Source organism: Thalassophryne amazonica, chromosome 5 (genome assembly GCF_902500255.1).
Source record: "Thalassophryne amazonica chromosome 5, fThaAma1.1, whole genome shotgun sequence".
Classification (NCBI taxonomy): domain Eukaryota; kingdom Metazoa; phylum Chordata; class Actinopteri; order Batrachoidiformes; family Batrachoididae; genus Thalassophryne; species Thalassophryne amazonica.
This window is the reverse complement of record NC_047107.1, coordinates 77,464,897-77,491,768: the sequence shown is the minus strand read 5'-3', so window position 1 is coordinate 77,491,768 and position 26,872 is coordinate 77,464,897. Positions and strand designations below refer to the sequence as shown.

The 26,872-nt window shown below is 43.1% G+C and overlaps 2 protein-coding genes and 1 long non-coding RNA gene across 4 annotated transcripts in view; 1 reads left to right on the top strand and 2 right to left on the bottom strand.

Moving 5' to 3' along the window:
• Nucleotides 1-5,857, bottom strand: part of smyd1b (SET and MYND domain containing 1b) — a 33,649-nt gene extending 27,792 nt beyond the window's left edge. For both annotated transcript variants that reach the window (XM_034170579.1, XM_034170580.1), the window contains exons 1-2: nucleotides 5,583-5,857; nucleotides 4,465-4,641 (exon numbers count right to left, since the gene is read on the bottom strand). In XM_034170579.1, the coding sequence (XP_034026470.1) occupies nucleotides 4,465-4,641; nucleotides 5,583-5,704 (299 nt within the window). In that variant the 5' untranslated portion in view covers nucleotides 5,705-5,857. The remainder of the gene's footprint in view (nucleotides 1-4,464; nucleotides 4,642-5,582) is intronic.
• A 1,737-nt stretch (nucleotides 5,858-7,594) lies between these two features.
• Nucleotides 7,595-11,811, bottom strand: sprb (sepiapterin reductase b). Its single transcript, XM_034169575.1, has 5 exons — nucleotides 11,713-11,811; nucleotides 11,411-11,639; nucleotides 11,199-11,251; nucleotides 10,961-11,069; nucleotides 7,595-7,767 (listed from the first exon to the last, which is right to left on the bottom strand). Exons 1-5 carry the CDS (start codon nucleotides 11,809-11,811, stop codon nucleotides 7,613-7,615), a joined length of 645 nt encoding a protein of 214 aa, XP_034025466.1. The 3' UTR covers nucleotides 7,595-7,612.
• A 9,323-nt stretch (nucleotides 11,812-21,134) lies between these two features.
• Nucleotides 21,135-25,872, top strand: LOC117509820. Its single transcript, XR_004560542.1, has 3 exons — nucleotides 21,135-21,145; nucleotides 23,263-23,265; nucleotides 25,647-25,872. It is a non-coding gene; the product is annotated as an uncharacterized LOC117509820 (long non-coding RNA).
• Nucleotides 25,873-26,872: the final 1,000 nt, after the last annotated feature.

Genomic DNA, 26,872 nt, shown 5'->3' with positions numbered 1-26,872 from the left:
TGAATTAGTTTTTCAGCATCACTCTGAGACAAGACCTTTCTGATTTTAGAGATATTGCGTAAATGCAAAAAAGCAGTCCTACATATTTGTTTAATATACGCTTTGAATGACATATCCTGATCAAAAATGACTCCAAGATTTCTCACAGTATTACTAGAGGTCAGGGTAATGCCATCCAGAGTAAGGATCTGATTAGACACCATGTTTCTAAGATTTGTGGGGCCAAGTACAATAACCTCAGTTTTATCTGAGTTTAAAAGCAGGAAATTAGAGGTCATCCATGTCTTTATGTCTGTAAGACAATCCTGCAGTTTAGCTAATTGGTGTGTGTCCTCTGGCTTCATGGATAGATAAAGCTGGGTATCATCTGCGTAACAATGAAAATTTAAACAATACCGTCTAATAATACTGCCTAAGGGAAGCATGTATAAAGTGAATAAAATTGGTCCTAGCACAGAACCTTGTGGAACTCCATAATTAACTTTAGTCTGTGAAGAAGATTCCCCATTTACATGAACAAATTGTAATCTATTAGACAAATATGATTCAAACCACCGCAGCGCAGTGCCTTTAATACCTATGGCATGCTCTAATCTCTGTAATAAAATTTTATGGTCAACAGTATCAAAAGCAGCACTGAGGTCTAACAGAACAAGCACAGAGATGAGTCCACTGTCCGAGGCCATAAGAAGATCATTTGTAACCTTCACTAATGCTGTTTCTGTACTATGATGAATTCTAAAACCTGACTGAAACTCTTCAAATAGACCATTCCTCTGCAGATGATCAGTTAGCTGTTTTACAACTACCCTTTCAAGAATTTTTGAGAGAAAAGGAAGGTTGGAGATTGGCCTATAATTAGCTAAGATAGCTGGGTCAAGTGATGGCTTTTTAAGTAATGGTTTAATTACTGCCACCTTAAAAGGCTGTGGTACATAGCCAACTAACAAAGATAGATTGATCATATTTAAGATCGAAGCATTAAATAATGGTAGGGCTTCCTTGAGCAGCCTGGTAGGAATGGGGTCTAATAAACATGTTGATGGTTTGGTTGAAGTAACTAATGAAAATAACTCAGACAGAACAATCGGAGAGAAAGAGTCTAACCAAATACCGGCATCACTGAAAGCAGCCAAAGATAACGATACGTCTTTGGGATGGTTATGAGTAATTTTTTCTCTAATAGTTAAAATTTTGTTAGCAAAGAAAGTCATGAAGTCATTACTAGTTAAAGTTAATGGAATACTCAGCTCAATAGAGCTCTGACTCTTTGTCAGCCTGGCTACAGTGCTGAAAAGAAACCTGGGGTTGTTCTTATTTTCTTCAATTAGTGATGAGTAGAAAGATGTCCTAGCTTTACGGAGGGCTTTTTTATAGAGCAACAGACTCTTTTTCCAGGCTAAATGAAGATCTTCTAAATTAGTGAGACGCCATTTCCTCTCCAACTTACGGGTTATCTGCTTTAAGCTACGAGTTTGTGAGTTATACCACAGAGTCAGGCACTTCTGATTTAAAGCTCTCTTTTTCAGAGGAGCTACAGCATCCAAAGTTGTCTTCAATGAGGATGTAAAACTATTGACGAGATACTCTATCTCACTTACAGAGTTTAGGTAGCTACTCTGCACTGTGTTGTTATATGGCATTAGAGAACATAAAGAAGGAATCATATCCTTAAACCTAGTTACAGCGCTTTCTGAAAGACTTCTAGTGTAATGAAACTTATTCCCCACTGCTGGGTAGTCCATCAGAGTAAATGTAAATGTTATTAAGAAATGATCAGACAGAAGGCAGTTTTCAGGGAATACTGTTAAGTCTTCTATTTCCATACCATAAGTCAGAACAAGATCTAAGATATGATTAAAGTGGTGGGTGGACTCATTTACATTTTGAGCAAAGCCAATAGAGTCTAATAATAGATCAAATGCAGTGTTGAGGCTGTCATTCTCAGCATCTGTGTGGATGTTAAAATCGCCCACTATAATTATCTTATCTGAGCTAAGCACTAAGTCAGACAAAAGGTCTGAAAATTCACAGAGAAACTCACAGTAACGACCAGGTGGACGATAGATAATAACAAATAAAACTGGTTTTTGGGACTTCCAATTTGGATGGACAAGACTAAGAGTCAAGCTTTCAAATGAATTAAAGCTCTGTCTGGGTTTTTGATTAATTAATAAGCTGGAATGGAAGATTGCTGCTAATCCTCCGCCCCGGCCCGTGCTACGAGCATTCTGACAGTTAGTGTGACTCGGGGGTGTTGACTCATTTAAACTAACATATTCATCCTGCTGTAACCAGGTTTCTGTAAGGCAGAATAAATCAATATGTTGATCAATTATTATATCATTTACCAACAGGGACTTAGAAGAGAGAGACCTAATGTTTAATAGACCACATTTAACTGTTTTAGTCTGTGGTGCAGTTGAAGGTGCTATATTATTTTTTCTTTTGAATTTTTATGCTTAAATAGATTTTTGCTGGTTGTTGGTGGTCTGGGAGCAGGCACCGTCTCTACGGGGATGGGGTAATGAGGGGATGGCAGGGGGAGAGAAGCTGCAGAGAGGTGTGTAAGACTACAACTCTGCTTCCTGGTCCCAACCCTGGATAGTCACGGTTTGGAGGATTTAAGAAAATTGGCCAGATTTCTAGAAATGAGAGCTGCTCCATCCAAAGTGGGATGGATGCCGTCTCTCCTAACAAGACCAGGTTTTCCCCAGAAGCTTTGCCAATTATCTATGAAGCCCACCTCATTTTTTGGACACCACTCAAGTCATGCTACGTGTCACCGGGTATTTCCTTAATTAAACGCCTGATCTTGACTAAAGCTACCTCAAGAAGAGACAGCTATTACTATTACTATGCCTGCCTCATTTAATGGTCAGGTCAAAACTTTGAAAAAATAAAGGCCTGCCAAAGCGTCAGGCATTATGTACATTCATTAAAAAGGATTACATTTGGTCAAGACACTCTTTTTTCTAAGTCCACTGCAGAGTGGTACCTTAAAATTTTAAAGCCTGATTTATGCTTCTCCAACTCTGTAACTCTGTGGCCATGCAATGACATTGACGTGCGTATGACCCTTTTAAAGTTTTCTGTCGTATTAGTGGGCATCTTCATGCAATTCAGTGCCTTTTTCTGGAACAATCTGCTCCTCAACGAGCTCCACTTCTTTATACAATCATCAACCTCCAAACCACCGATATGGTACGTGCAATTTCTCTCCATGACCTTCAGGTCATTTTAGCATCCTTGTTTTTACACTCCATTGATCTATGATAGAAATGTAACTGGTGAACTGCAAAAACTTTTAAAATATGAAGAGAGATGAAGGAGTAAAACTGCAAAAGTGACCAATCACAGCCCTTGTGGTCTCCATTGTTTCGACCAGGCTACAGAGAGGGTTCGTAGGCACACAGCGGTTCTCTTTGGTTCTTCACACCCAGGGATATGTGTGAAACCTAACACCATATTACAGTGCAGGCAGCAAGCAGCATTTTGCTAATGATCACAAGCCTTGAATAAAGGCCTTCCTCATTTAGGCACCAGGTCTAAGCACGGTTTGAAAAAATAAAGTCCCGAGCACATCCAGACTGCTCTGTCCGGTACATGCGAGGCGTTTTTAATGGAAATACATTGGGATGGGACATTTTGTCCATTGTGAGTGAAAATCCATTATACAAAATCTTATATATATGATGTTTATTACATGGAAAACCATACAACAATATTGGGACTTTTGTTTTGTCCAATGAGTGCAAATATTCAGTTTATATGATGACTGTTTAGGTGACACAAATCAGGCAGCGACTGGCTCAACAGTAGCATGTTGTACAGTTATGTTGCTGATAAAAATACTGTATCTGCATTTTATTGGTTTATTTACTTTAAATGATCAAATTAATAAAATCTGTTAAATAGACCACTACTCATATATTGTAAACTAGCTGATTACCCACCCCATGGAGGGTTTGAGTCAAAGAACTAAAATGAAAACTTCATCTTCATCAAAACTATCACCTCCCACCTATCCCGGATTCCAGAGAACTGGGTGTGACTAAAACTACCTCAAGAAAAGACAGCCGCTATTACTACTCCTGTGTTACTACTACTACTACTACTACTACTACTACTATTACTACTACTACTACTACTACTACTACTACAACGTTGCTGTTACTTGCAAAAATGAATAATTAAAAATTTCAAAGGAAACAGAAGAGAATAGGAAAGTTTTAGCACACTTGCTGATGATGATGCAACACAAAGTGTCTCTCTCCTCAACTACGGTACTACTACTACTACTACTAAAGTGTTCAATAGCCTATGTCATGTCCTGTATGTCAAAGTATATGTGTGCTACATTTGACTCAATTCCAAGGTGCCATTTGGACAAGAGACGGACATATACACACATACAGTATAAGAATATAATGCTCAAACACACTATTTTTTGTTTCTACAAACCGGATGTTCTCATTGGGCGGCTTTCCAAAAGCTTTGATGGCACTACATTCTTGCTTATGTTCGGCCCAGCCGGCACGCTGGCAGGTTCGGTCACAATAATGAGCAAATTTACATTGGCCACACCTCTGGAGCTTCTCTTGTCTGCGGAAACAGCTGTGGCAAATACAATCCGATAGACTGCAGAGACAATAGGAAAAATCAGAAATAATATCATGTTTCATAGTCTACAGTAATTGTATGCTTTAGCTACAGCAGCGTGGTTACTAAACAATATTTATAAATCTGAGAAATCATTCTGCCTTTGCTGGTTGACAGCATTCTTTTACTTAGAAATAATTTATAAAGTCTAAAGAAATGCATTCATTCAGTGAATACATACTCTGAAATTGTTTTCTGATTCATTTTGGATATTTGTTAGACCACTTCCAGTACTTCTCAGATCCAAGAGATGTGAGTACAGATAAAAATTTGACATAATGCAATTTCTTTGCAGCATGTTTTGTATGATTATGCAAGCATAACATCTGAATTTAATTGAATATTCATTTCTTTATTTATTTATTATCTCACACAAAAGCTGAGATATTTTACAAGAATTTCCTTCTTTGTTTCAAAACCCACAGATAAGGAATATTAAAGGAGAAAGCGGTGGCACTAATCGATAATGTCACGTTGGCTGAAAGATCCTGTAGTCTCCTATAACTCATTGTACCAAGGTTACACATGACATTTGTCGGTATAATATTTAAACATTGTTCTCTCCTTTCTCAGTCTTATCTCAAAGAGCACAGATTAGATGTGCTGTAGTATGTCGTCTATTTTCTACAAGTCTAAACAGCCTGCTTTTTGCTTCTCAGTGTCCCAGGTTGGGTCATTGACATTTCCTGCTTTCATGCTTTTTCATCTCACCACAGCTTATTCAGAGACAGTTTCACAGAGACATTTCTCACAGAATGAAGTCTACGGGAGAGCTGCAAAAGCAAATGCAGCAATTCCAGCTATATTACACATAGCAGTAATATTATAACCTCCTGTAGCACTACTAAACCTGGGTAGAAAATCAGTACAATGTGATATATTGTAATATTAGAGGAATTTAGAATAATTTAACACTATACCTGTCAAACACAACAGCTGCAAGACATGGGTCAGAAAAAATGACATCTCCAGCCCACATCTCTTTGGTAGCCTTCAGCCCCCTCCCTTTTCCAGGTGAATCAAATATTGCAACACCTTCCATGGTAACTGTGTCCTGAGTCCAAAGATGGAGGTACGCAGCGTCTAGTTGAGAGGGTGAATGAAGACTGAACAGTGACGGAGGTGAAACACACAGGCTGAGTCTCTGAGGATCTTGTAGGCCAATCTGTGACCTCTGTGTTGTCTAATAATGACACAACAGCACATAGAACACTCACAGTACTAAAATAGCCACCCACCTCTTGAACTGTACCAAGAGACACAGAAACTGGGTTTGAGGTGATATGTGTAATTATTCCAAAGAAAAACAGAATGTCTTCAGAGATGACCTCTGTCACTTATTTCTCAGGTGCATTGTTTGGTGTGTTTTCTCACACTTTATTGTTTTATGTACAATTAAGTTGCCAGAATTCCCCCACCTCGGCTCATGAATTGGTATGTGCTCACTCCCAGAAGGTTATTTTTGTCCCTCACTTGGGCCTGTCTGTCAGGAGTCACTGGGGATGCTGGACAGCTGCAAGAACTTTGTCAGCTCTTATCTCGGTTGTTCAGAGCTGTTCGAGGGTTTTCTCCAGCATCTCATTGTTTTTTATGAAATAGAACTGTTTTTCTATACCACATTTCTAGCCAGTACAGATGCTTAAAGTATTTTACAGTGATGCCTCAAATTCACCCAATCATACACCAATGGCAGGGTGCTGGGCAACACAAACAGCTAGACTATTAAGGACCTTGTTCAGTGGAACCTTAGTGGACTTCCTGTCTGATGCAGCACTGAACTGAGGATTCTCTGGTCTCAAGCATCCATATGATCACATTTTATTTCCTGGAATTTCACACATGTACAATGACTATAACAACATGTGTGTCAAGCCTTGTTGTAGGGTCCTGGTAGTTGCTTGTGTTGTATCTCTGTTGATGATATAGTTATCACTAACTGCAGCAATCCATGGACAACTGTGTGTTGTGTACAATGTAAAACCCTAGTATGATTTTTGGGAGGGCTGTTTCAGTCAAATTTAATGGAACTTGAATTATCATTGAAATTATGACAGAGCACACAGTAAAATCACCAGTGTAAAACTAACACTGGCAGTGTTAATTTAAAACACTGGTCAGAGTGGGACCATATGTTCACTGTCAGTGTTACTTTAACACTGTGCAGCTTTCAGCCACACATAACTGTGGGGGAAAAGGTTTTTTAGATACCCAAATTTAGAGGTGCATCACAGTAACATGAGAGTGCAATCTGATCATGGTCCTCGTGATATGATATAAACTAGAGCAACATGCACATATGTGCACACACTCAGCACAACCTTTGTTGCATTTGTTCTTGTGCTTGTTATACCAACTATCAGCTTCTGCATTCTCTATAAGGCACATTTCATCAAAGTCTAAAGTTGTCCAAATACAACCTGCTGTGCAGAATAAGATTTATGAATAAAAATATAATTTCACTCAAAATTTAATATAATTTCCTGCAAAATAATTTCCTCAATAGTCCAATAGAAAATGTTTTATTTCAAAAGTTTTGATTAACACATGACCTCTGCACACTTAAAGGGGATCACTAAAGTACTGCAACAGCAAAAGAGGGCAAATTAAACGGCAAAAACAGCAGGTTTAAATAATTGATTTGCTTTGTTTTTGAATATCAATTAATAAACAAATGCCACAGATTAAATTTACAAACCATATAACATCGGTTGTTGGGAATATTGTTTAATCTCACACATACGTATATTTGACAGAAAAACAGTTAGCATGATAGCATAGTTGACATTTATAAAGAAAAATTATTTTAATATTTTGTGATCATGGCTGTTGTTAACACTATTTTCTCATACATTAAAAAATGGTATGGCATGACATGCAGTAATGAACATTATACAGACCATCTCCTTCTATCTGTCTCAAAAAAAAAAAAAAATCACATGCGCAGCATTGCTCACACATCAAAAAAATCAAGGTTTGCTCCTGATTGAAAGTCATTGCCCAAAAGGACCTTCATCAGTTTGGCTGCAGATTCCTGACAGGGCAGCAGATCGTGTTTTATTCCACTCAGTCTCTGAACTTCCTTCTGCATCTCTGTATCCATAGGACCTAAAGAGAAACATGAGCATAGCAGTGTTAGGAATAAACTGTATATTAGGATTATACAATACCTTGTGCATGCAGGATCCATACTTTGTGTATAAAGAAACTGTGACATGTCATCATCACATAGTCACATACGAGGTCTGTCCATAAAGTATCGTACCTTTTTATTTATTTTTTTTAACTATATGGATTTGATTCATATGTTTTCACGTCAGACAAGCTTGAACCCTCGTGCGCATGCGTGAGTTTTTCCACACCTGTCGGTGCCGTCATTCGCCTGTGAGCATGCCTTGTGGAAGGAGTGGTCCCGCCCCGTCGTCGGATTTTCATTGTCTGGAAATGGCGGAATGATTTGGGGTTTTTTTCCATCAGAATTTTTTCAGAAGCTGTTAGAGACTGGCACCTGGAAACTATTCAAAAAATTTATTTGGCTTTCGGTGAAAATTTTACGGGCTTCACAGAGAATAAGGTCTGTTAGTACAGCTTTAAGGACCCCTTTAAAGACGCTCGGCACACCGCGCTCCGAGCTGCGATGACACGGCACAAGCCACCAGACCATTTCTAAACGGATGGCTCTGTGGATACGAGACTGTCGTGTGCTCTTTCTCTGGTTATCACAAGAGCTGGACATCAGCAATTTTCCGGCAAATTTCACTTTTAACAAGAGATTTTGTCGTGGAAAGCCGTGCGGAGGCTTCACGCGTCACGACCGATTCGCTTTGGAAGCGAGATAAAGGAACACCTCCGTTTCGGCGTGCCAGAGGACAAGTTCGGACATGTCTATCTCGGCTTTCAATGCTTACCAGTCGAGCGAGTTATAAGAGAAATTGTGGAGAGCTGGGCATGTCCGAACTTGTCCTCTGACACGCCGAAATGGAGGTGTTCCTTTGTCTCACTTCCAAAGCGAATCGGTCGTGACGCGTGAAGCCTCCGCGTGGCTTTCCAAGACAAAATCTCTTGTTAAAAGTGAAATCTGCCAGAAAATGGTTGATGTCCAGCTCTTGTGATAACCAGAGAAAGAGCACACGACAGTCTCGTATCCACAGAGCCATCAGCTTAGAAATGGTCCGGTGGCTTGTGCCGCATCGTCGCAGCTCGGAGCGCGGTGCGCCAAGCGTCCTTAAAGGGGTCCTTAAAGCTGTAGTAACAGACCTTATTCTCTGTGAAGCCCGTAAAATTTTCACCGAAAGCCAGATAAATTTTTCGAATGGTTTCCAGGTGCCAGTCTCTAACAGCTTCTGAAAAAATTCTGATGGAAAAAACCCCAAATCATTCCGCCATTTCCAGACAATGAAAATCCGACAAGAGGGCGGGACCACTCCTTCCACAAGGCGTGCTCACAGGCAAATGACGTCACCGACAGGCGTGGAAAAACTCACACATGCGCACAAGGGTTCAAGCTTGTCTGACGTGAAAACATATGAATCAAATCCATATAGTTTAAAAAAAAATAAAAAGGTACGATACTTTATGGACAGACCTCGTAGTGTATGTTTCCCTCGACATGTAACACGTTAAAAACATCTTACACACGCATTATTTAGGAAAAACTTGACGCACGAATCGCGTGCAAACCGCGTAATGTCGTCCCTGCTTCCAACGCCTCATACACCTGTTGCTACAACTATTTGCGCACACAAGTACCTGAAAGATAAAGGGTGTGCTGTGCGAACCCATCGCACCCTCTAGCGGCAGGTGTCAGCCAAATTCCAGGTGACACGCATGAATATCTAACGCTGCTCGCATGGCACTTAGTAAATGTGTGGCCAGTCGCACTCTTGGCATGATAACAGACTGCAGACAATCACTGTGGTACTCGCAGAGAAATTTGTCTAAGTCCCACACAAGTGTGGCTTTGGTCTGTGTGCTGAGATGACGGGGGGTGTGTCCTCCCACTTGAAGCAGCTGTGGAAATCTGTGGATCTGGACAGTCCAGTTGGACACCACGTACTGTGTTTGAACAAACATGGACAAACAACTGCCCACTGTGACGGGCATGTCTGTTTGCTGTTATCAAATGGACATAAATAAAAACAAATATCACTGTGGCGACATGCTGCAGTGAGCGAGTGTGTGCACGGCGCGCACATGGACAGGCTGCTCCCAGGTTGAAACGGACCGTCAGATCAGTACATGCAGCAGGCGATCTCACTGTCACGTCACCCATGTGAGCTCTGTTCCACATGACGAGGTGTCCTGCGGTGCGTTGCCCACAAGACACACGTACGCAGCCGGTTGGAGACGCACCAGCAGATGTGCATATGAATGAGATGAGTGAACTGCTTCTCATTCATGTCATTTCATGACTGTATGTCTGTGACCATGGGTCATTTACAGAGGAACAGACTCGCTTGATAAATGCGGTGTTTTTATATGGTGTGTGATTTAAATTTTTTTTGTAATACTTCCATGTCCTTCCTGATATGAGGCAGCTTCCTGCAGCTTTCAAAGAACAGCTCCATAACTCAGTGATAAAGTCTCTGACTGGCAATCAGAGCTTTTGGATGGCACAAGTTTGCGTCCAGTGGGTGGTGTGTTTTTCTCTTCTTTTTTTAAATTATTCCACATAAGCAGCGTGATGTGGTTCCACAGGTACCGGCTGGTTTTTATTTATACCACATAAGCGGCACGATGTGGTTCCACACGTACCAGGTGATTTCAATTTTTTTATTTATACCACATAAGCGGCGTGATGTGGTTCCACATGTACCGGTTGTTTTTTTATTTTTTATTTACACCACATAAGCAGCGCAATGTGGTTCCACACGTACCGGCTGATTTTAATTTTTTTATTTATACCACATAAGCGCCGTGATGTGGTTCCACATGTACCGGCCGATTTTTATTTTTTATTTATACCACAAAAATGGCACAATGTGGTTACACGTGTACCGGCTGGTTTTTATTTTTAATTAAACCACATAAGCGGCACAATGTGGTTCCACACGTACCGGCTGGTTTTTATTTTTTATTTATACCACATAAACGGTGCCATGTGCTGCACCTGATGTGCAAAGCTGTTATCAAGATATCATGTACGCTATATATTGACCACAGGGACACATACAGATGCACACATGTAGTCAAGTAGCTCCCAAACCTGCTTCAGCCCTTTAGTGATGCAGGTTAAAATAAATAAATAAATAAAACTGTTTCTGGAGCTGTACGTTTCCTCAACATATGAAGTTGCATCTACCTGGAGAGTAGCTGAGAACTTTGACATTAGGCTCCTCCTTAGCCAGGACACTGAACATCATGGACCTTGCTGCTTTAGCTGTGCAGTACAGCACCCAGGATGGTAAAGCCTGCAGTGCAAACACTGACGAGATGTTCACCACCGTCCACTGCAGGCCGGGTCTGCACGGAAACACCTGCAGGATTCCTGCAGTCAGCGCTAGAGCTGAACTAACATTAAAAGACAGGTAGGAATTCACCTCATCGGGATCAGTGAAAGTCCGGGTGAATCGGTAAATGTCACCCAGTGAGGCTTGGATCGGGTGTGGGAGGGGGTTAAGTAGTTGAAAAGGTAAGAGAATAAAAAGAGTGAATAAGTTTTAAGAAGACAATATATTGCCAGTCAAATAAACTGAATAATCCAAGAAGCTTGTTCCCAATTGTTAACTGTGATTCCTTTTTAAAAACTCACCTGCATTATTGATAAGAAGCACATGATCAATTTCTTTCACACACTCCTGTTTTGCAACCATGACCGTCTTGTTCACACCATCTTTTGTGCTTAAATCAGCTGTGACGCAGTGAACCAGCACACGCTGCTTTTTGGTGTTGCTCTGAAGTTTTTCCTTCAGCTCCTGGAGCAGAGTCCCAGTTCGAGCCACCAGAACCAGAACAGAACCAGCACTGAGTAAGCATGAGACCTAGATAGATACAACACTAATTTTTTCTTTCTTTTTCTTCCTAAGAAAAGGGATCTTTTAATATGTTACTTACTTCGTGAGCTAACGCCCGTCCAAACCCCTTTGAGGCTCCTGTGATGATACAGATGCATCGTCCCAGAGTGATGCGTTTTGTAAAAGAGACATCAGACATCCTGTCGAAATTTTAAATTACAGCTCTAGAAAATGTGTAAAAAAAGAAAAATATGAAGAATAGGATAGAAAAAGTGTTAATGTGAAAATGTCCAAACCAAATGAACTCTGTTCATAAGCTTGTGAGCTGCATGTGACCAGATGTCTGGCATTTATACTCAAACATCTGCAGAAATAATGCATTTCCAACCCTGAACACAGCTATGACACAAGAAGCAAGAGTTGAAGTGTGTTCAATTACTTCAATGAGCAAACAATTTGGGCACTGCTGTAGACAAATGTGAGACATTCATTTGATATTCTGGGTAGCTTTGGATGAGTTTTTATTTAATATTGTCTTTGAAAAGCAAAAAGATTTAAGAGTACAGTAATTCAGGGAATAAAAGGTCAAACCTGGAAAACAACACTGAAAACATAACCTTCTTGGCAGAGGTAATGATTATCCATCAGAAGAGATGACATTAACATGTATTACATCATTGAATATGATGAAACCAACTTCCATGAGGGCAGCATGATGGCTTAGTGGTTAGTGCTGTTGCCTCACAGCGAGAAGTTAGGTTGATTGGAAACTTTAAATTGTCCGTAGGTGTGCTGGCATACAGTCCAGGGTGCACCCCCCTTGTGCTCTATGACTGCTGGGATAGGCTCCAGCCCCCCGCGGGCGACCCTTAATTGGACTAAGCGGTTGAAGATGATTGAGTGAGTGCAACTTCCATGACATGCAGAACACCACAGGACAGCCATGGCCGTTTGATTTGAGACAAATTCTTGAACAGAAGCATGTGATTCTTGTATTTATTCCTTGCTGACATGGTCAGCCATTGCTGTATGACTGCTATGTATAGTGGGGCCAAAAGGTATTTAGTCAGCCCCTGATTGTGCAAGTTCTCCTATGAGAGAGGTCTGTAATTTTCATCATAGGTACACTTTAACTATGACAGACAAAATGAAAAAAAAAAAATCCAGGAAATCACATTGTAGGATTTTTAAAGAATTTATTTGTAAATTATAAATAAGTAAATAAGTATTTGGTCAATAACAAAAGTTCAACTCAATACTTTGTAACATAATCTTTGTTGGCAATGACAGAGGTCAAACGTTTCCTGTAAGTCTTCACCAAGTTTGCACACACTGTGGCTGGTATTTTGGCCCATTCCTCCATGCAGATCTCCTCTAGAGCAGTGATGTTTTGGGGCTGTCAATGGGCAACACGGAATTTCAGCTCCGTCAACCAATTTTCTATGGGGTTGACATCTGGAGACTGGTTTGGCCACTCCAGGATCTTGAAATGCGTTTTACAGAGCCACTCCTTCGTTGCCCGAGCGGTGTGTTTGGGATCATTGTCATGCTGGAAGACCCAGCGACGTTGCATCTTCAATGCTCTCACTGATGGAAGGAGATTTTGCCTTAAAATCTCATGATTCATGGCCACGTTTATTCTTCCCTTAACACGGATCAGTCGTCCTGTCCCCTTAGCAGAAAAACAGCCCCAAAGCATGATGTTTCCACCCCCATGCTTCACAGTAGACATGGTGTTCTTGGGATGCAACTCAGCATTCGTCCTCCTCCAAACACGAGTTGAGTTTTTACTAAAAAGTTCTATTTTGGTTTCATCTGACCAGATGATATTCTCCCAATCCTCTTCTGGATCGTCCATATGCTCTCTGGCAAATTTCAGATGGGCCTAGACATGTACTGGCTTAAGCAGGGGGACACGCCTGGCACTGCAGGATTTGAGTCCCTCTCTGCATAGTGTGTAGCCTTTATTACATTGGTCCCAGCTTTCTGCAGGTTATTCATCAGGTCCCTCTGTGTAGTTCTGGGATTTTTGCTCACCATTTTCATGATCATTTTGACCCCACGGGATGAGTCTTCCATTTTCTTACAATTGCTCCCACAGTTGATTTATTCACACCAATGTGCTTGCAGATTGTAGATTCACTCTTCCCAGCCTGGTGCAGGACTACAATTTTCTTTCTGGTGTCCTTCAACAGCTCTTTGATCTTGGCCATGGTTGAGTTTGGAGTCTGACTGTTTGAGGCTGTGGATAGGTGTCTTTTATACAGATAACGAGTTCAAACAGGTGCCATTAATACAGGTAACAGGTGGAGGACAGAAGAGCTTCTTAAAGAAAAAGTTACAGGTCTGTGAGAGCCAGAAATCTTTCTTGTTTGTGGGTGACCAAATACTTATTTTCCACCATAATTTACAAATAAATTCTTTAAAAATCCTACACTGTGATTTCCTGGATTTTTTTTTCTCATTTGGTCTCTAATAGCTGAAGTGTACCTATGATAAAAATTACAGACGTCTCTCATCTTTCTATGTGGGAGAACTTGCACAATCAGGGGCTAACGAAATACTTTTTGGCCCCACTGTAGCTCACGAGATCAAAAGATCAGCTTCTGTCTTTGTTTCTAGTGTACAGTGGTGGTTCTACACTGAATTACTCCCCGGGCGAGACATAAAAAACCGCAGGCTACAATATAACTCTGAGACAAAACATCCATGAATTGCACATTTGAATGAACGTGCCCTGCTATATTTACTTAATCTAGTTCTGTCCCACATACCAAGGTTGTTTTATATTCCTTGGGCCTTTGTTGTTTCTTTTATACATTAATGACATATGTTTAGGGGAGGTGATGATGTAGTGGTTAAGCATTGGGCTTGAGACAAGAGGATCATCTGTTAAAATCCCAGCCTGACTGGAAAATCACTAAGGGCCCTTCGGCAAGGTTCTTAATCCCTTAGTTGCTCCCGGTGTGTAGTGAGCACCTTGCATGGCAGCAGCCTCACAGTGAGGTGAATGTGAGGCATTGATGTGTAAAGCGCTTTGAATGTCTGATGCAGACAGAAAAGCACTATAAATGCAGTCCATATTTAGTTTCTAAGTTTGTGAGTTGTATTTTATTTGCTGATGACACAACTGTGTTTTGTAGTGGGGATCATTTGGGACAGGTTCTGGACATGATGGCGAGGGAACTACAGAAGTTTAAAGAATGGTTTGATTCAAACAAATTGTTGCTTCACTTTGGTAAAACAAAGTGTATCATATTTGGAAATAAGCCCAACTGGTACACGATATTGAAATTGAACTTGCAAACAAAACTAAATATCTTGGGGTCTTTATTGACAATAAACGAAGTTGGAAAACACATATAAGTTATGTTAAAGCTAAACTGTCAAAAGTCATTGCCATTTTGTATAATGCATAAGATGTCCTCCCCCAGCACTCATTAGTTACCTTATTCATTACTTGTTCTGTACATGACCTACTATGTTGAGGTTTGGGGAACCACCTACAAAACTAATACAAATCCTATATTTTTACTTCAAAAGAAATCTATAAGAATTGTTAGTAAGAAACCATATCGTGAGCTAACGAATCCATTGTTTGTCTGTTTTCATATTTTAAGATTTTGGGACTTGATTGATTATATCACAATACATCCATCCATCAAGGTGTGTGTGGATCGGAAGGGCTTGCCGGCTTTGCTTGAGCTGCTGTCCCCACGACCTGACTCCGGATAAAGCGGAAAAAAATGGATGGATGGATGGATGGATGGATGGATGTCCAGGATCAGTTTAAAATGAGTGACTCCAGTTATAATTTGTGAGGAACATTATTATTTCAGAAATCAAAAATTCAAACTACTGTAAAAAGTCATTGTGTTTCTGTTAGAGGTGTTAACATTTGGAATAATTGCCCAGATAACATAAAATCATTTGGTAATTTGGTTGGCTTTAAAAGGGTCTACAAAAATTATTTGATTACTTGTTATAGCATGATGAATTAGGGTTATTAATTTTGTTTTGTTTTTGGTGCACTGCTGTTTGCACGTTTGTCTTTTTAAAATTTTAGTTCAGGGATTAATTCATACTTTGTATTAGTTATGATGGGTATATGTATAATTTTATATACATATGTATAATTTTTATTTTTTGGTTAAAGGGGTGGGCATTTACAAGCTTTTGCTTCTGCCTACATCCTTTTGGGCGCATGGGTGCATTGTTGGATTGTTTTCATTCTTTGTAAGTTTCTTGTTTTGGATCTGTGTGTGCCGAATAAATTCATTCATTCATTCATTCATATTAAACAGAACATACTGTAAAATACAATACAACTGGGCAATGCAGTCTCATTTGAGGGCAGGGGCTAAAGGGGTAAAATATGACACATATGAAGTAATTTATCTACAACACGAATTCCAATGAAGTTGGGACATTGTGTAAAATGTAAATAAAAACAGAATACAATGATTTGCAAATCCTTTTCAACCTATATTCAATTGAATACACCACAAAGACAAGATATTTAATGTTCAAACTGATAAACTTTATTGTTTTGTGCAAATATTTGCTCATTTTGAAATGGATGCCTGCAACATGTTTCAAAAAAGCTGGGACAGTGGTATGTTTACCACTGTGTTACAAGACCGTTCCTTCTAACTACACTCAATAAGCATTTGGGAACTGAGGACACTAATTGCTGAAGCTTTGTAGGTGGAATTCTATCCCATTCTTGCTTGATGTACGACTTCAGTTGTTTAACAGTCTGGGGTCTCTGTTGTCTATTTTGCACTTCATAATGTGCCACACATTTTCAATGGGCGACAGGTCTGGACTGCAGGCAGGCCATTCCAGTACCTGCACTCTTTTACTACGAAGCCACGCTGTTGTAACATGTGCAGAATATGGCTTGGCATCGTCTTGCTGAAATAAGGAGGGACGTCTCTGAAAAAGACATTGCTTGGATGGCAGCACCTGGATGTAACCATCACAGATGTGTAAGTTGTCCATGCCATGGGCATTAACGCACCCCCATACCATCACAGATGCTGGCTTTTGAACTTTGCACTGGTAACAATCTAGATGGTCTTTTTCCTCTTTTGTCCGGAGGACAGGATGTTCATGATTTCCAAAAACAATTTGAAATGTGGACTCATCAGACCACAACAAACTTTTCTACTTTGCATTTGTCCATTTCAAATGAGCTTGGGCCCAGAGAAGGCACTGGCATTTGTGGATGTTGTTGATGTATGGCTTTCACTTTGCATGGTAGAGTTTTAGCTTGCACATGTAGATGTAGCGACGAACTGTGTTAACTGACAATGGTTTTCTGAAGTGTTCGTGAGCCCACACGGTAAGATCCTTTACACAATGATATCGGTTTTTCATGCAGTGCCACCTGAGGGATCGAAGGTCACGGGCAATGTTGGTTTTCGGCCTTGCCACTTATGTGTAGAAAGTTCTCCAGATTCTCTGAGCCTTCTGATTATATTATGGACTGTAGATGATGGAATTCCTAAATTTCTTGCAATTGAACATTGAGAAACCTTGTTCTTAAACTGTTGGACTATTTTTTCACGCACCTGTTCACAAAGTGGTGATCCTCGCCCCATCTTTGCTTGTGAATGGCTGAGCCTTTTGGGGATGCTCCTTTTATATCCAATCATCACACTCACCTGTTTCCAAATTAACCTGTTCACCTGTGGAATGTTCCAAACAGGTGTTCTTTGAGTATTCATCAACTTTCCCAGTATTTTGTTTCCCCTGTCCCAGTTTATTTAAATGTGTTACAGGCATCCATTTCAAAATGAGCAAATATTTTCACAAAAACAAAAAAGGCTATCTGTTGGGAAAGTGTAGTGACACGGACCCACGACAGGGGGCGTAAATGAACGGACAATAGATGAGCCAAAAATACAACACTTTACTGTTGTGAAATGTGCACAACGAAATACAGACAAATGCAGAATTTGATCCCACACGATTTCCACTGCCACCAAACCCGGAGGATACTGGAGCCGCCAAGTCCGGAGTCCCCAGGTGGCCACCGTCTCCGGCTGTCGGATCTGGTACTGCTGGCAGGAAACAAAAACAGAAAACGAGGTGAGTGTGGTGACACTCAGCAACTCCTCGCACACAGTTCAGATAATGCAGGTGGGAATTACACCTCCACCTCCGCAAATACGAACACAGTCTTTCTACAGATCTGATACAGACGCTTGTCTTCATGGGTCGGGAAGGGTGCGGCTTGTCACCCTGTCGTCCGTGACCAGCTCAGCCTCCAGCTGACACAAGCTACCAGGAACGCCTGTAGAGAATCAGACAACAATTACGTGCGATACGGCACAGATTAAGGCTGAGGAAATTACCTCCAATGGTAGGCGATATCTCGGCAGCGGGGTGGAGATGTCGTCCGGCTTTTATGGAGTGGTTGATGATGTGGAGATAGGTGACAGCTGTCATGAGTTGATGAGTGACAGCTGTCACTCCCGGCTGTTCCCGTGAGGTGGCAGCGCCCTCTCGTGCCTGAAGCCCGCACTTCAGGCAGGGCGCCCTCTGGTGGTGGGCCAGCAGTACCTCCTCTTCAGCGGCCCACACAACAGGACCCCACCCTCAACGGGCGCCTCCTGGCGCCCGACCAGGCTTGTCAGGGTGTCGTGTGTAGAAGTCGGCCAGGAGGGCCGGGTCCAGGATGAAGCTCCTCTTCACCCAGGAGCGTTCCTCAGGTCCATACCCCTCCCAGTCCACCAAGTACTGGAACCCCCGGCCCTTTCGACGGACGTCCAGGAGTGATGAGGCACAGGTAATGGCTGGAGGAGTCCTTGTGCTCTGTGATGATCGGCCTTGCCCCTGGCGCAGATGGTACAGGCCTGGACATAATCCCGGACGTCGGTTTCCATAGACGCCCACCAGAAGTGCTGCCGGACCACTGCCACGGTCCTTCGCACCCCTGGGTGACAGGAGAGCTTGGAACCGTGACAGAAGTCCAGGACTGCAGCTCTGGCCTCTGGTGGGATGTAGAGGCGGTTCTTTGGGCCCGTTCCTGGGTCAGGGCTCTGTGCCAGGGCCTCCCGGACGGTCTTCTCCACGTCCCAGGTGAGGGTGGCCATGATAGTGGACTCAGGAATGATGGACTCCGGCGGATCCGACAGCTCCGTTTTGACTTCGTCTTCGTGAACCCGGGACAAGGCGTCCGATCTTTGATTCTTGGTCCCGGGGCGGTAGGTGATCCGGAAGTCAAAACGCCCGAAGAACAATGACCAGCGGGCTTGCCTGAGGTTCAGCCGCTTGGCGGTCCTGATATACTCCAGGTTCCGATGATCCGTGAAAACCGTGAATGGTACCGCAGCTCCCTCCAACAGATGTCTCCACTCCTCAAGAGCCTCTTTCACCGCGAGGAGTTCCTGATTGCCCACGTCATAGTTCCGTTCAGCCGGGGTCAACCTGCGTGAAAAATAGGCACATGGGTGGAGAACCTTGTCGGACTCCCCGCTCTGGGACAGCACGGCTCCTATCCCTGAGTCAGAGGCATCCACTTCAACCACAAACTGGCGGCTAGGATCGGGCTGCACCAGAACTGGTGCAGTCAAAAACCGACGTTTCAACTCCCGAAACGCGGCCTCACACCGATCCAACCAGGTGAAGGGGACTTTAGAGGAGGTCAGGGCTGTCAGGGGACTAACTACCTGACTATAGCTCTTAATGAACCTCCTATAAAAGTCTGAAAAGCCGAGGAACTGTTGCAGCTTCCTATGGCATGTGGGTTGGGGCCAATCTCTCACCGCCGCAACCTTGGCTGGATCAGGGGCGACGGAGTTGGAGGAGATGATAAACCCCAGGAAGGACAAAGAAGTGCGGTGAAACTTGCACTTCTCGCCCTTCACAAACAGCCGGTTCTCCAACAACCGCTGCAGGACCTGACGTACATGCTGGACATGGGTCTCAGGATCCGGGGAAAAGATGAGTATATCATCTAGATACACGAAGACGAATCGGTGCAGGAAGTCCCGCAAGACGTCATTTACCAAAGCCTGAAATGTCGCGGGGGCGTTAGTGAGGCCGAACGGCATGACCAGGTACTCAAAATGACCTAACGGGGTGTTGAATGCCTTCTTCCCCTGTCTCCCTTCCGGATCCGAACCAGGTGATACGCGTTCCTAAGATCAAGTTTGGTGAAGATTTGGGCTCCATGCAGGGGTGTGAACACTGAATCTAACAGGGGCAGAGGGTATCGGTTGCGAACCGTGATCTCGTTCAGCCCTCTGTAATCAATGCATGGACGGAGTCCACCGTCTTCCTTGCCCACAAAAAAGAAACCGGCACCCATCGGGGAGGTGGAGTTCCGGATCAGCCCAGCAGCTAACGAGTCCCGGATGTAGGTCTCCATTGATTCGCGTTCAGGACGTGAGAGGTTGTACAGCCTGCTGGACGGGTACTCAACGCCCGGGATCAAATCAATGGCACAATCGTACAGCTGGTGAGGGGGAAGAGTGAGTGCCAGATCTTTGCTGAAAACGTCAGCAAGATCGTGGTACTCTTCAGGCACCGCCGTCAGATTGGGGGGGACTTTAACCTCCTCGTTAGCAGTCAAACCGGGGGGGACAGAGGATCCTAAACACTCCCGGTGGCAGGTTTCGCTCCACTGAGCCACAACCCCAGACGGCCAATCAATCCGGGGATTGTGTTTTATCATCCATGGGAAGCCCAAAATTACGCGGGAGGTAGAAGGAGTTACATAAAACTCTATCTCCTCCCGATGATTCCCAGACACTACCAGAGTCACTGGTTGTGTCTTGTGTGTAATTAAGGGAAGAAGAGTGCCATCCAGTGCCCGTACCTTCAGTGGTGAAGGGAGTGCCACTAGAGGGAGCCTTACTTCCCTTGCCCATCTGCTGTCCAGCAGATTCCCTTCCGACCCCGTGTCCACCAGTGCTGGGGCTTGAAGGGTTAGATCCCCACTCAGGATCATAACTGGGAGCCGTGCAGAAATGCGTGTGTGTCCCACGTGAATTTCCCACTCTTAGCCCAGTTTCTAAGAGCAGGCATTGGTGTTTAACCGTTTGGGGCAGTCTCTCTGCTGATGATCGCTCGAGCTGCAGATAAAGCACTCCCCGCGGGCCAGCCTCCTCTGTCTATTGGAAGCTCTAAATTTAGCCCTGCTCGTGTCCATAGCATCATCAGCAGGGGGAGCTGTTGTCACACGGAGCGCTAAGGCTGTGGAGCGTGGGGAGGGCAGAACTTTTTCGGACCCGGAAGGGAGAGGGACGGCGCGTGCCCGGCCACGTCCTTCGTCTCACTCCCGACGGCGTTCTTCTAACCGATTGTCCAATCGTATAACTAGATCGATAAGCCTGTCCAAATCCCGCAGCTCATCCTTAGCCACCAGATGCTCCTTCAGGACCGACGACAGTCCGTTTACGAAGGCGGCGCAGAGTGCAGCAGTATTCCAGCCCGACCTCGCAGCCGCGATGCGGAAGTCGACCGCATACTCGGCTGCACTCCGACGCCCCTGTCTCATAGACAGCAGCACTGTTGAAGCGGTCTCGCCTCTGTTTGGGTGATCAAAAACTGTTGTGAACTCCCTCACAAATGCAGAATATGTCGTTAGGAGCCATGAATTCTGCTCCTAAAGCGCCGTAGCCCAGACGCGTGCCTCACCTCGAAGCAAATTGATCACATAAGCCACCCGGCTGGATTCTGACACGTACATGACAGGACACTGTGCAAAGACGAGCGAACACTGCATTAAGCAGTCAGTGCACATCTCCACACAGCCTCCGTACGGTTCCGGGGGACTTATGAATGCTTCAGGGGATGGTGGGGGGGTTCGTTGAATGACCAGTGGAATGTCTGTATTTGGCACCAGGACAGCAGGAGGAGGAGCTGCAGCCGTACCCTGTGCACGCGCTTCCACCTGAGCGGTGAGAGCCTCCATCCTACGACTGAGTATGACGTTCTGTTCGGTCATTAAATCTAACCGAGCAGTGAAGGCGGTGAGGATTTGCTATAACTCACCTACCACGCCTCCTGCTGGTGCCTGTGCACCTTGCTCTTCCATTGGTTGTTCACTCGATGGTTGATGCCCCTCGGAATCCATGACGTTGGCCGAGATATCCTGTTGGGAAAGTGTAGTGACACGGACCCACAACAGGGGGCGTAAATGAACAGACAATAGATGAGCCAAAAATACAACACTTTACTGTTGTGAAATGTCCACAACGAAATACAGACAAATGCAGAATTTGGATTACAGTCAAATGTACAAAGGTGACGTGTGGCCAGGCTCGAGGATAGGAGACGTCTGTCCAGAGAAGAGCCGGATCCCACACAATTTCCACTGCCACCGAACCCGGAGGATACTGGAGCCGCCAAGTCCGGAGTCCCCAGGTGGCCACTCCTCGCACACAGTTCAGATAATGCAGGTGGGAATTACACCTCCACCTCTGCAAATATGAACACAGTCTTTCTACAGATCTGATACAGACACTTGTCTTCACGGGTCAGGAAGGGTGCGGCTTGTCACCCTGTCGTCCGTGACCAGCTCAGCCTCCAGCTGACACAAGCTACCAGGAACTCCTGTAGAGAATCAGACAACGATTACATGCGATACGGCACAGATTAAGGCTGAGGAAATTACCTCCAATGGTAGGCGATATCTCGGCAGCGGGGTGGAGATGTCGTCCGGCTTTTATGGAGTGGTTGATGATGTGGAGATAGGTGACAGCTGTCATGAGTTGATGAGTGACAGCTCTCACTCCCGGCTGTTCCCGTGAGGCGGCAGCGCCCTCTCGTGCCTGAAGCCCGCACTTCAGGCAGGGCGCCCTCTGGTGGTGGGCCAGCAGTACCTCCTCTTCAGTGGCCCACACAACACTATCAGTTTGAACATTACAGATCTTGTCTTTTTGGTGTATTCAACTGAATATAGGTTGAAGAGGATTTGCAAATCATTGTATTCTGTTTTTATTTACATTTCACACAGCATCCCAACTTCATTGGAATTGGGGTTATCCTTCCAGGGACAAAAACATAGCATTTGCTGTGGGTTTTTTGGGCAAATTACATGCAAACAAAGTGAAAATGCAAAGATAAAGTGACAGTGTGGTGGGAAAGTGGACATGTGTTGCGGCTTGTTTATGACCCGGAGCACAAATGTATCAAGGTGGTTTTGCAGGCGAGAGAATGGAGCTACTCTGGTTAGCTGTGTAGGATAACACTTACCCACGCGACATCTCCCATTTGCTTCGTCTTCCCTTCTTTACTGGGTACCAAAAAAAAAAAAAACCACTTTTCGTGACTGCTTCGGTGATTGCAGCCAAAAACAAAAGAGTACACCATTTTTCCATGTGAAGTTATGCTGTGTATATACTGCACAACGGGACCGGCTGTCAAATCTGCGCTGTCAAATCTGCACTGCTCTATTAATTAATTGTATATTTTGTTAAATTAATTATATATTTTCTTGAACAACAATGTGGTAGGGTTAATAAAAGTAGATTAAGTACATATATCTTGTAATTTACACAAAATAGGTCAGAATCAAGTCACTTCAGCTAATAATGTGAAGGCAGCTCAAACAAAGATTTAAGAGAAAAAAGGCCTAAAGGAAATCTGTTGGTGCAGCAGTTTATCTAATCAAGTGATAAGTGTTTTGGGGAAGGAAGTGTGGGCTGGTTCTTTTCTGTCAGGTACAGTAGTGTTCAGAATAATAGTAGTGCTATGTGACTAAAAAGATTAATCCAGGTTTTGAGTATATTTCTTATTGTTACATGAGAAACAAGGTACCAGTAGATTAATTAGAATTCTCACAAATCCAACAAGACCAAGCATTCATGATGCACACTCTTGAGGCTATGAAATTGGGCTATTTGTAAAAAAAAAACGTAGAAAAGGGGGTGTTCACAATAATAGTAGCATCTGCTGTTGACGCTACAAACTCAAAACTATTATGTTCAAATTGCTTTTTTAGCAATTCTGTGATTCACTAAACTAGTATTTAGTTGTATAACCACAGTTTTTCATGATTTCTTCACATCTGCGAGACATTAATTTTGTTGGTTTGGAACCAAGATTTTGCTCATTTACTAGTGTGCTTGGGGTCACTGTCTTGTTGAAACACCCATTTTCAAGGGAATGTCCTCTTCAGCATAAGGCAACATGACCTCTTCAAGTATTTTGACATATCCAAACTGATCCATGATACCTGGTATGCGATATATAGGCCCAACACCATAGTAGGAGAAACATGCCCATATCATGATGCTTGCACCACCATGCTTCACTGTCTTCACTGTGAACTGTGGCTTGAATTCAGAGTTTGGGGGTCGTCTCACAAACTGTCTGCGGCCCTTGGACCCAAAAAGAACAATTTTACTCTCATCAGTCCACAAAATATTCCTCCATTTCTCTTTAGGCCAGTTGATGTGTTCTTTGGCAAACTGTAACCTCTTCTGCACGTCTTTTATTTAACAGAGGGACTTTGTGGGGGATTCTTGCAAATAAATTTGCTTCACACAGGCGTCTTCTAACTGTCACAGCACTTACAGGTAACTCCAGACTGTCTTTGATCATCCTGGAGCTGATCAATGGGTGAGCCTTTGCCATTCTGGTTATTCTTCTATCCATTTTGATGGTTGTTTTCCATTTTCTTCCACACGTCTCTGTTTTTTTGTTTTTGGTTTTTTTGTAGATGAACAGCCTATAATTTTTTGCACCTGCATATACGTTTTCCCCTCTCCAATCAACTTTTTAATCAAACTCCACTATTCTTCTGAACAATGTCTTGAACGTCCCATTTTCCTCAGACTTTCAAAGAGAAAAGCATGTTCAACAGGTGCTGGCTTCATCCTTAAATAGGGGACACATGATTCACACCTGTTTGTTCCACAAAATTGACGAACTCACTGACTGACTGCCACACTACTATTATTGTGAACACCCCCTTTTCTACTTTTTTTACTAATAGCCCAATTTCATAGCCTTAAGAGTGTGCATATCATGAATGCTTGGTCTTGTTGGATTTGTGAGAATCTACTGAATCTACTGGTACCTTGTTTCCCATGTAATAATAAGAAATATACTCAAAACCTGGATTAATCTTTTTAGTCACATAGCACTACTATTATTTTGAACACGACTGTAACTCAACGGATTTATAATGAAGCGTTCTGACAGAACTGTCTGTGGGGAGTTAGATTTGGGTGGTTGTGGTGTGAAGTCGAGTTTTATTTAAAACTGATTGTGAGACTGGGATAGGACCCCCAGTTTCCAGCCGCCCAGACCAAATAGAGTCTTGGTAGAAGCTTGCCGGTAAGGTCTCCTAATCAGGGCATTGGGACCAATAGACTCCTCCTTCACATGTGTATATTATTTTTTGTGTTGAGAGAATGTCTGATCCAAGATCATTTATTGATTTGTGGAACTTATTTACCTCATTTTATTTGAGGGGAGTATAAAAGAAAGATTAGAAAAAAAGAACAAAAGAAGTAACATTGCCCTCTTGTGGCAGCTGGTCAACAACAACTACCACAACCAACCGCCCCCACACAACCTCATCCTCCACCACAGATGCCTGGACAGTTCTGGCTCCAAAATGGAGAACAGATTTATTGATGGGGCCCAGAGAATCCTGAGCAGGGGGGAATGGCCGCTCCCCTGCTGTCAATGACTGTGGACACTGTTGCATTACCGTTAGTGGTAGATACTGGAGCTACCTTTTCAACTGTGAATAAATGGTCACCAGTTTTTCCAGTCTGATGAGAGAGTATCCGTGATGGGATTTTCTAGGAAAAAAGAGGCACTGCCACTCACGTTCCTCTTTTGCACTACTTTGGGACCACAAAGTTTTCATCATCAGTTCCTGATTTCACCAAATTGTCCAGTGAACTTACTTGGCAGAGACATTTTGTCCAGATGTGGTGAGGAAGTTTGCTGTTTACCCGAGGGGACCTAGGTCCGGTTTCCTTCGGGTCAAGTGATGGTTTACATCACCAGATGCTGCTGCTTCCTGACGTGACACCTTCAGCCCCATCTGAACATGCTGAGATCTGTTGGCATTTGCTGGAACCTGAGACACAGCAAACAGGAGGACTTTTGTCTTTGCTCTTGGAATGGAAACCTTGGATCAATACCCTTCAACCGTATGCCGCTCCTCCTGACCCTTTTCATGTCACCCTAAATTATACACGACAACCTGATTTCGTGTGTGATGATGCTTTTGTTGAGCAGGCTGAGGGAGTGCATTGGCACATCACTTCCCCAGGTTTGCTCATTGGTCCTGAGGGAGTGGTAGCAGCAGTGGATTTTACTGAGGATCAGATGCAATAGTTTGTACTGCAAGACATCTCATCCCCCCCATGTCTCGCTGGCTTTACATCCTGGCCATCGGGCAAAAGAATTAGGCCCTATGACTAAACATCTTCTTTTAACAACAGATTGGCAAATTACAGAATGGCCTCAAATGATGTACTCTCCTTCTCAGAAAGATTACAAAATCTGCCACCACACTCGTGATGTGGTGACCTTGGAAAAATAGTTTTTGGAAAGACATCATGGTGCAGAACAGACTGACCATGAACACACTCCCATTTTGTTGGCCTCCTTACCATAGAGTCTGTGGTCCGAGGACTCAACAGATGTAGGACGGTGTCCAATACCACCTATTACCTTTGAATTAGCTCCTACTTTACTGATTTGGTGTGCTCAGTATCCTATGTCCCCACTGGCCCATGATGGAATCTCTGTAACAATACAGGGACTTTTAAGTTCAGGTGTTTTGGAACCATGTTCCTCCTCCTGGAACACACCTATTTTGCCTGTCCCCAAGTCCAATTCTGATAAGTATCATATGGTACATAATTTATGGCAAATCAATGCTGTGGTGGCTACCACTTGTTTGCCTGTGCCAAATCCATACATGGCATTGAGCTTCATGACTCCACAAGTTTTTTTACAGTTATGGATCTGGCAAATGCTTTTTTCTACATTCCATTAGCAGAACATTTAAGAGATATCTTTGCCTTCACATTTGATGGACAACAATACAGGTACACGTCCATGCCTCAAGGTTTTGTTCTTTCCCCTGGTCTGTTCAATTATGCTTTGAAACAACTCCTCAAAGACATTGAGTTACCAAAGGACACTTTGTTGATTCAGTATGTGTCTTGCTGGCTGCTTCTGATGACAAGTCTTGCCTAAAGGCGACAGAAACTCTTCTTTTAAAATTACATCAATGTGGCTTTAAAGTCAGCAAAGAAAAACTCCAAGTCTGT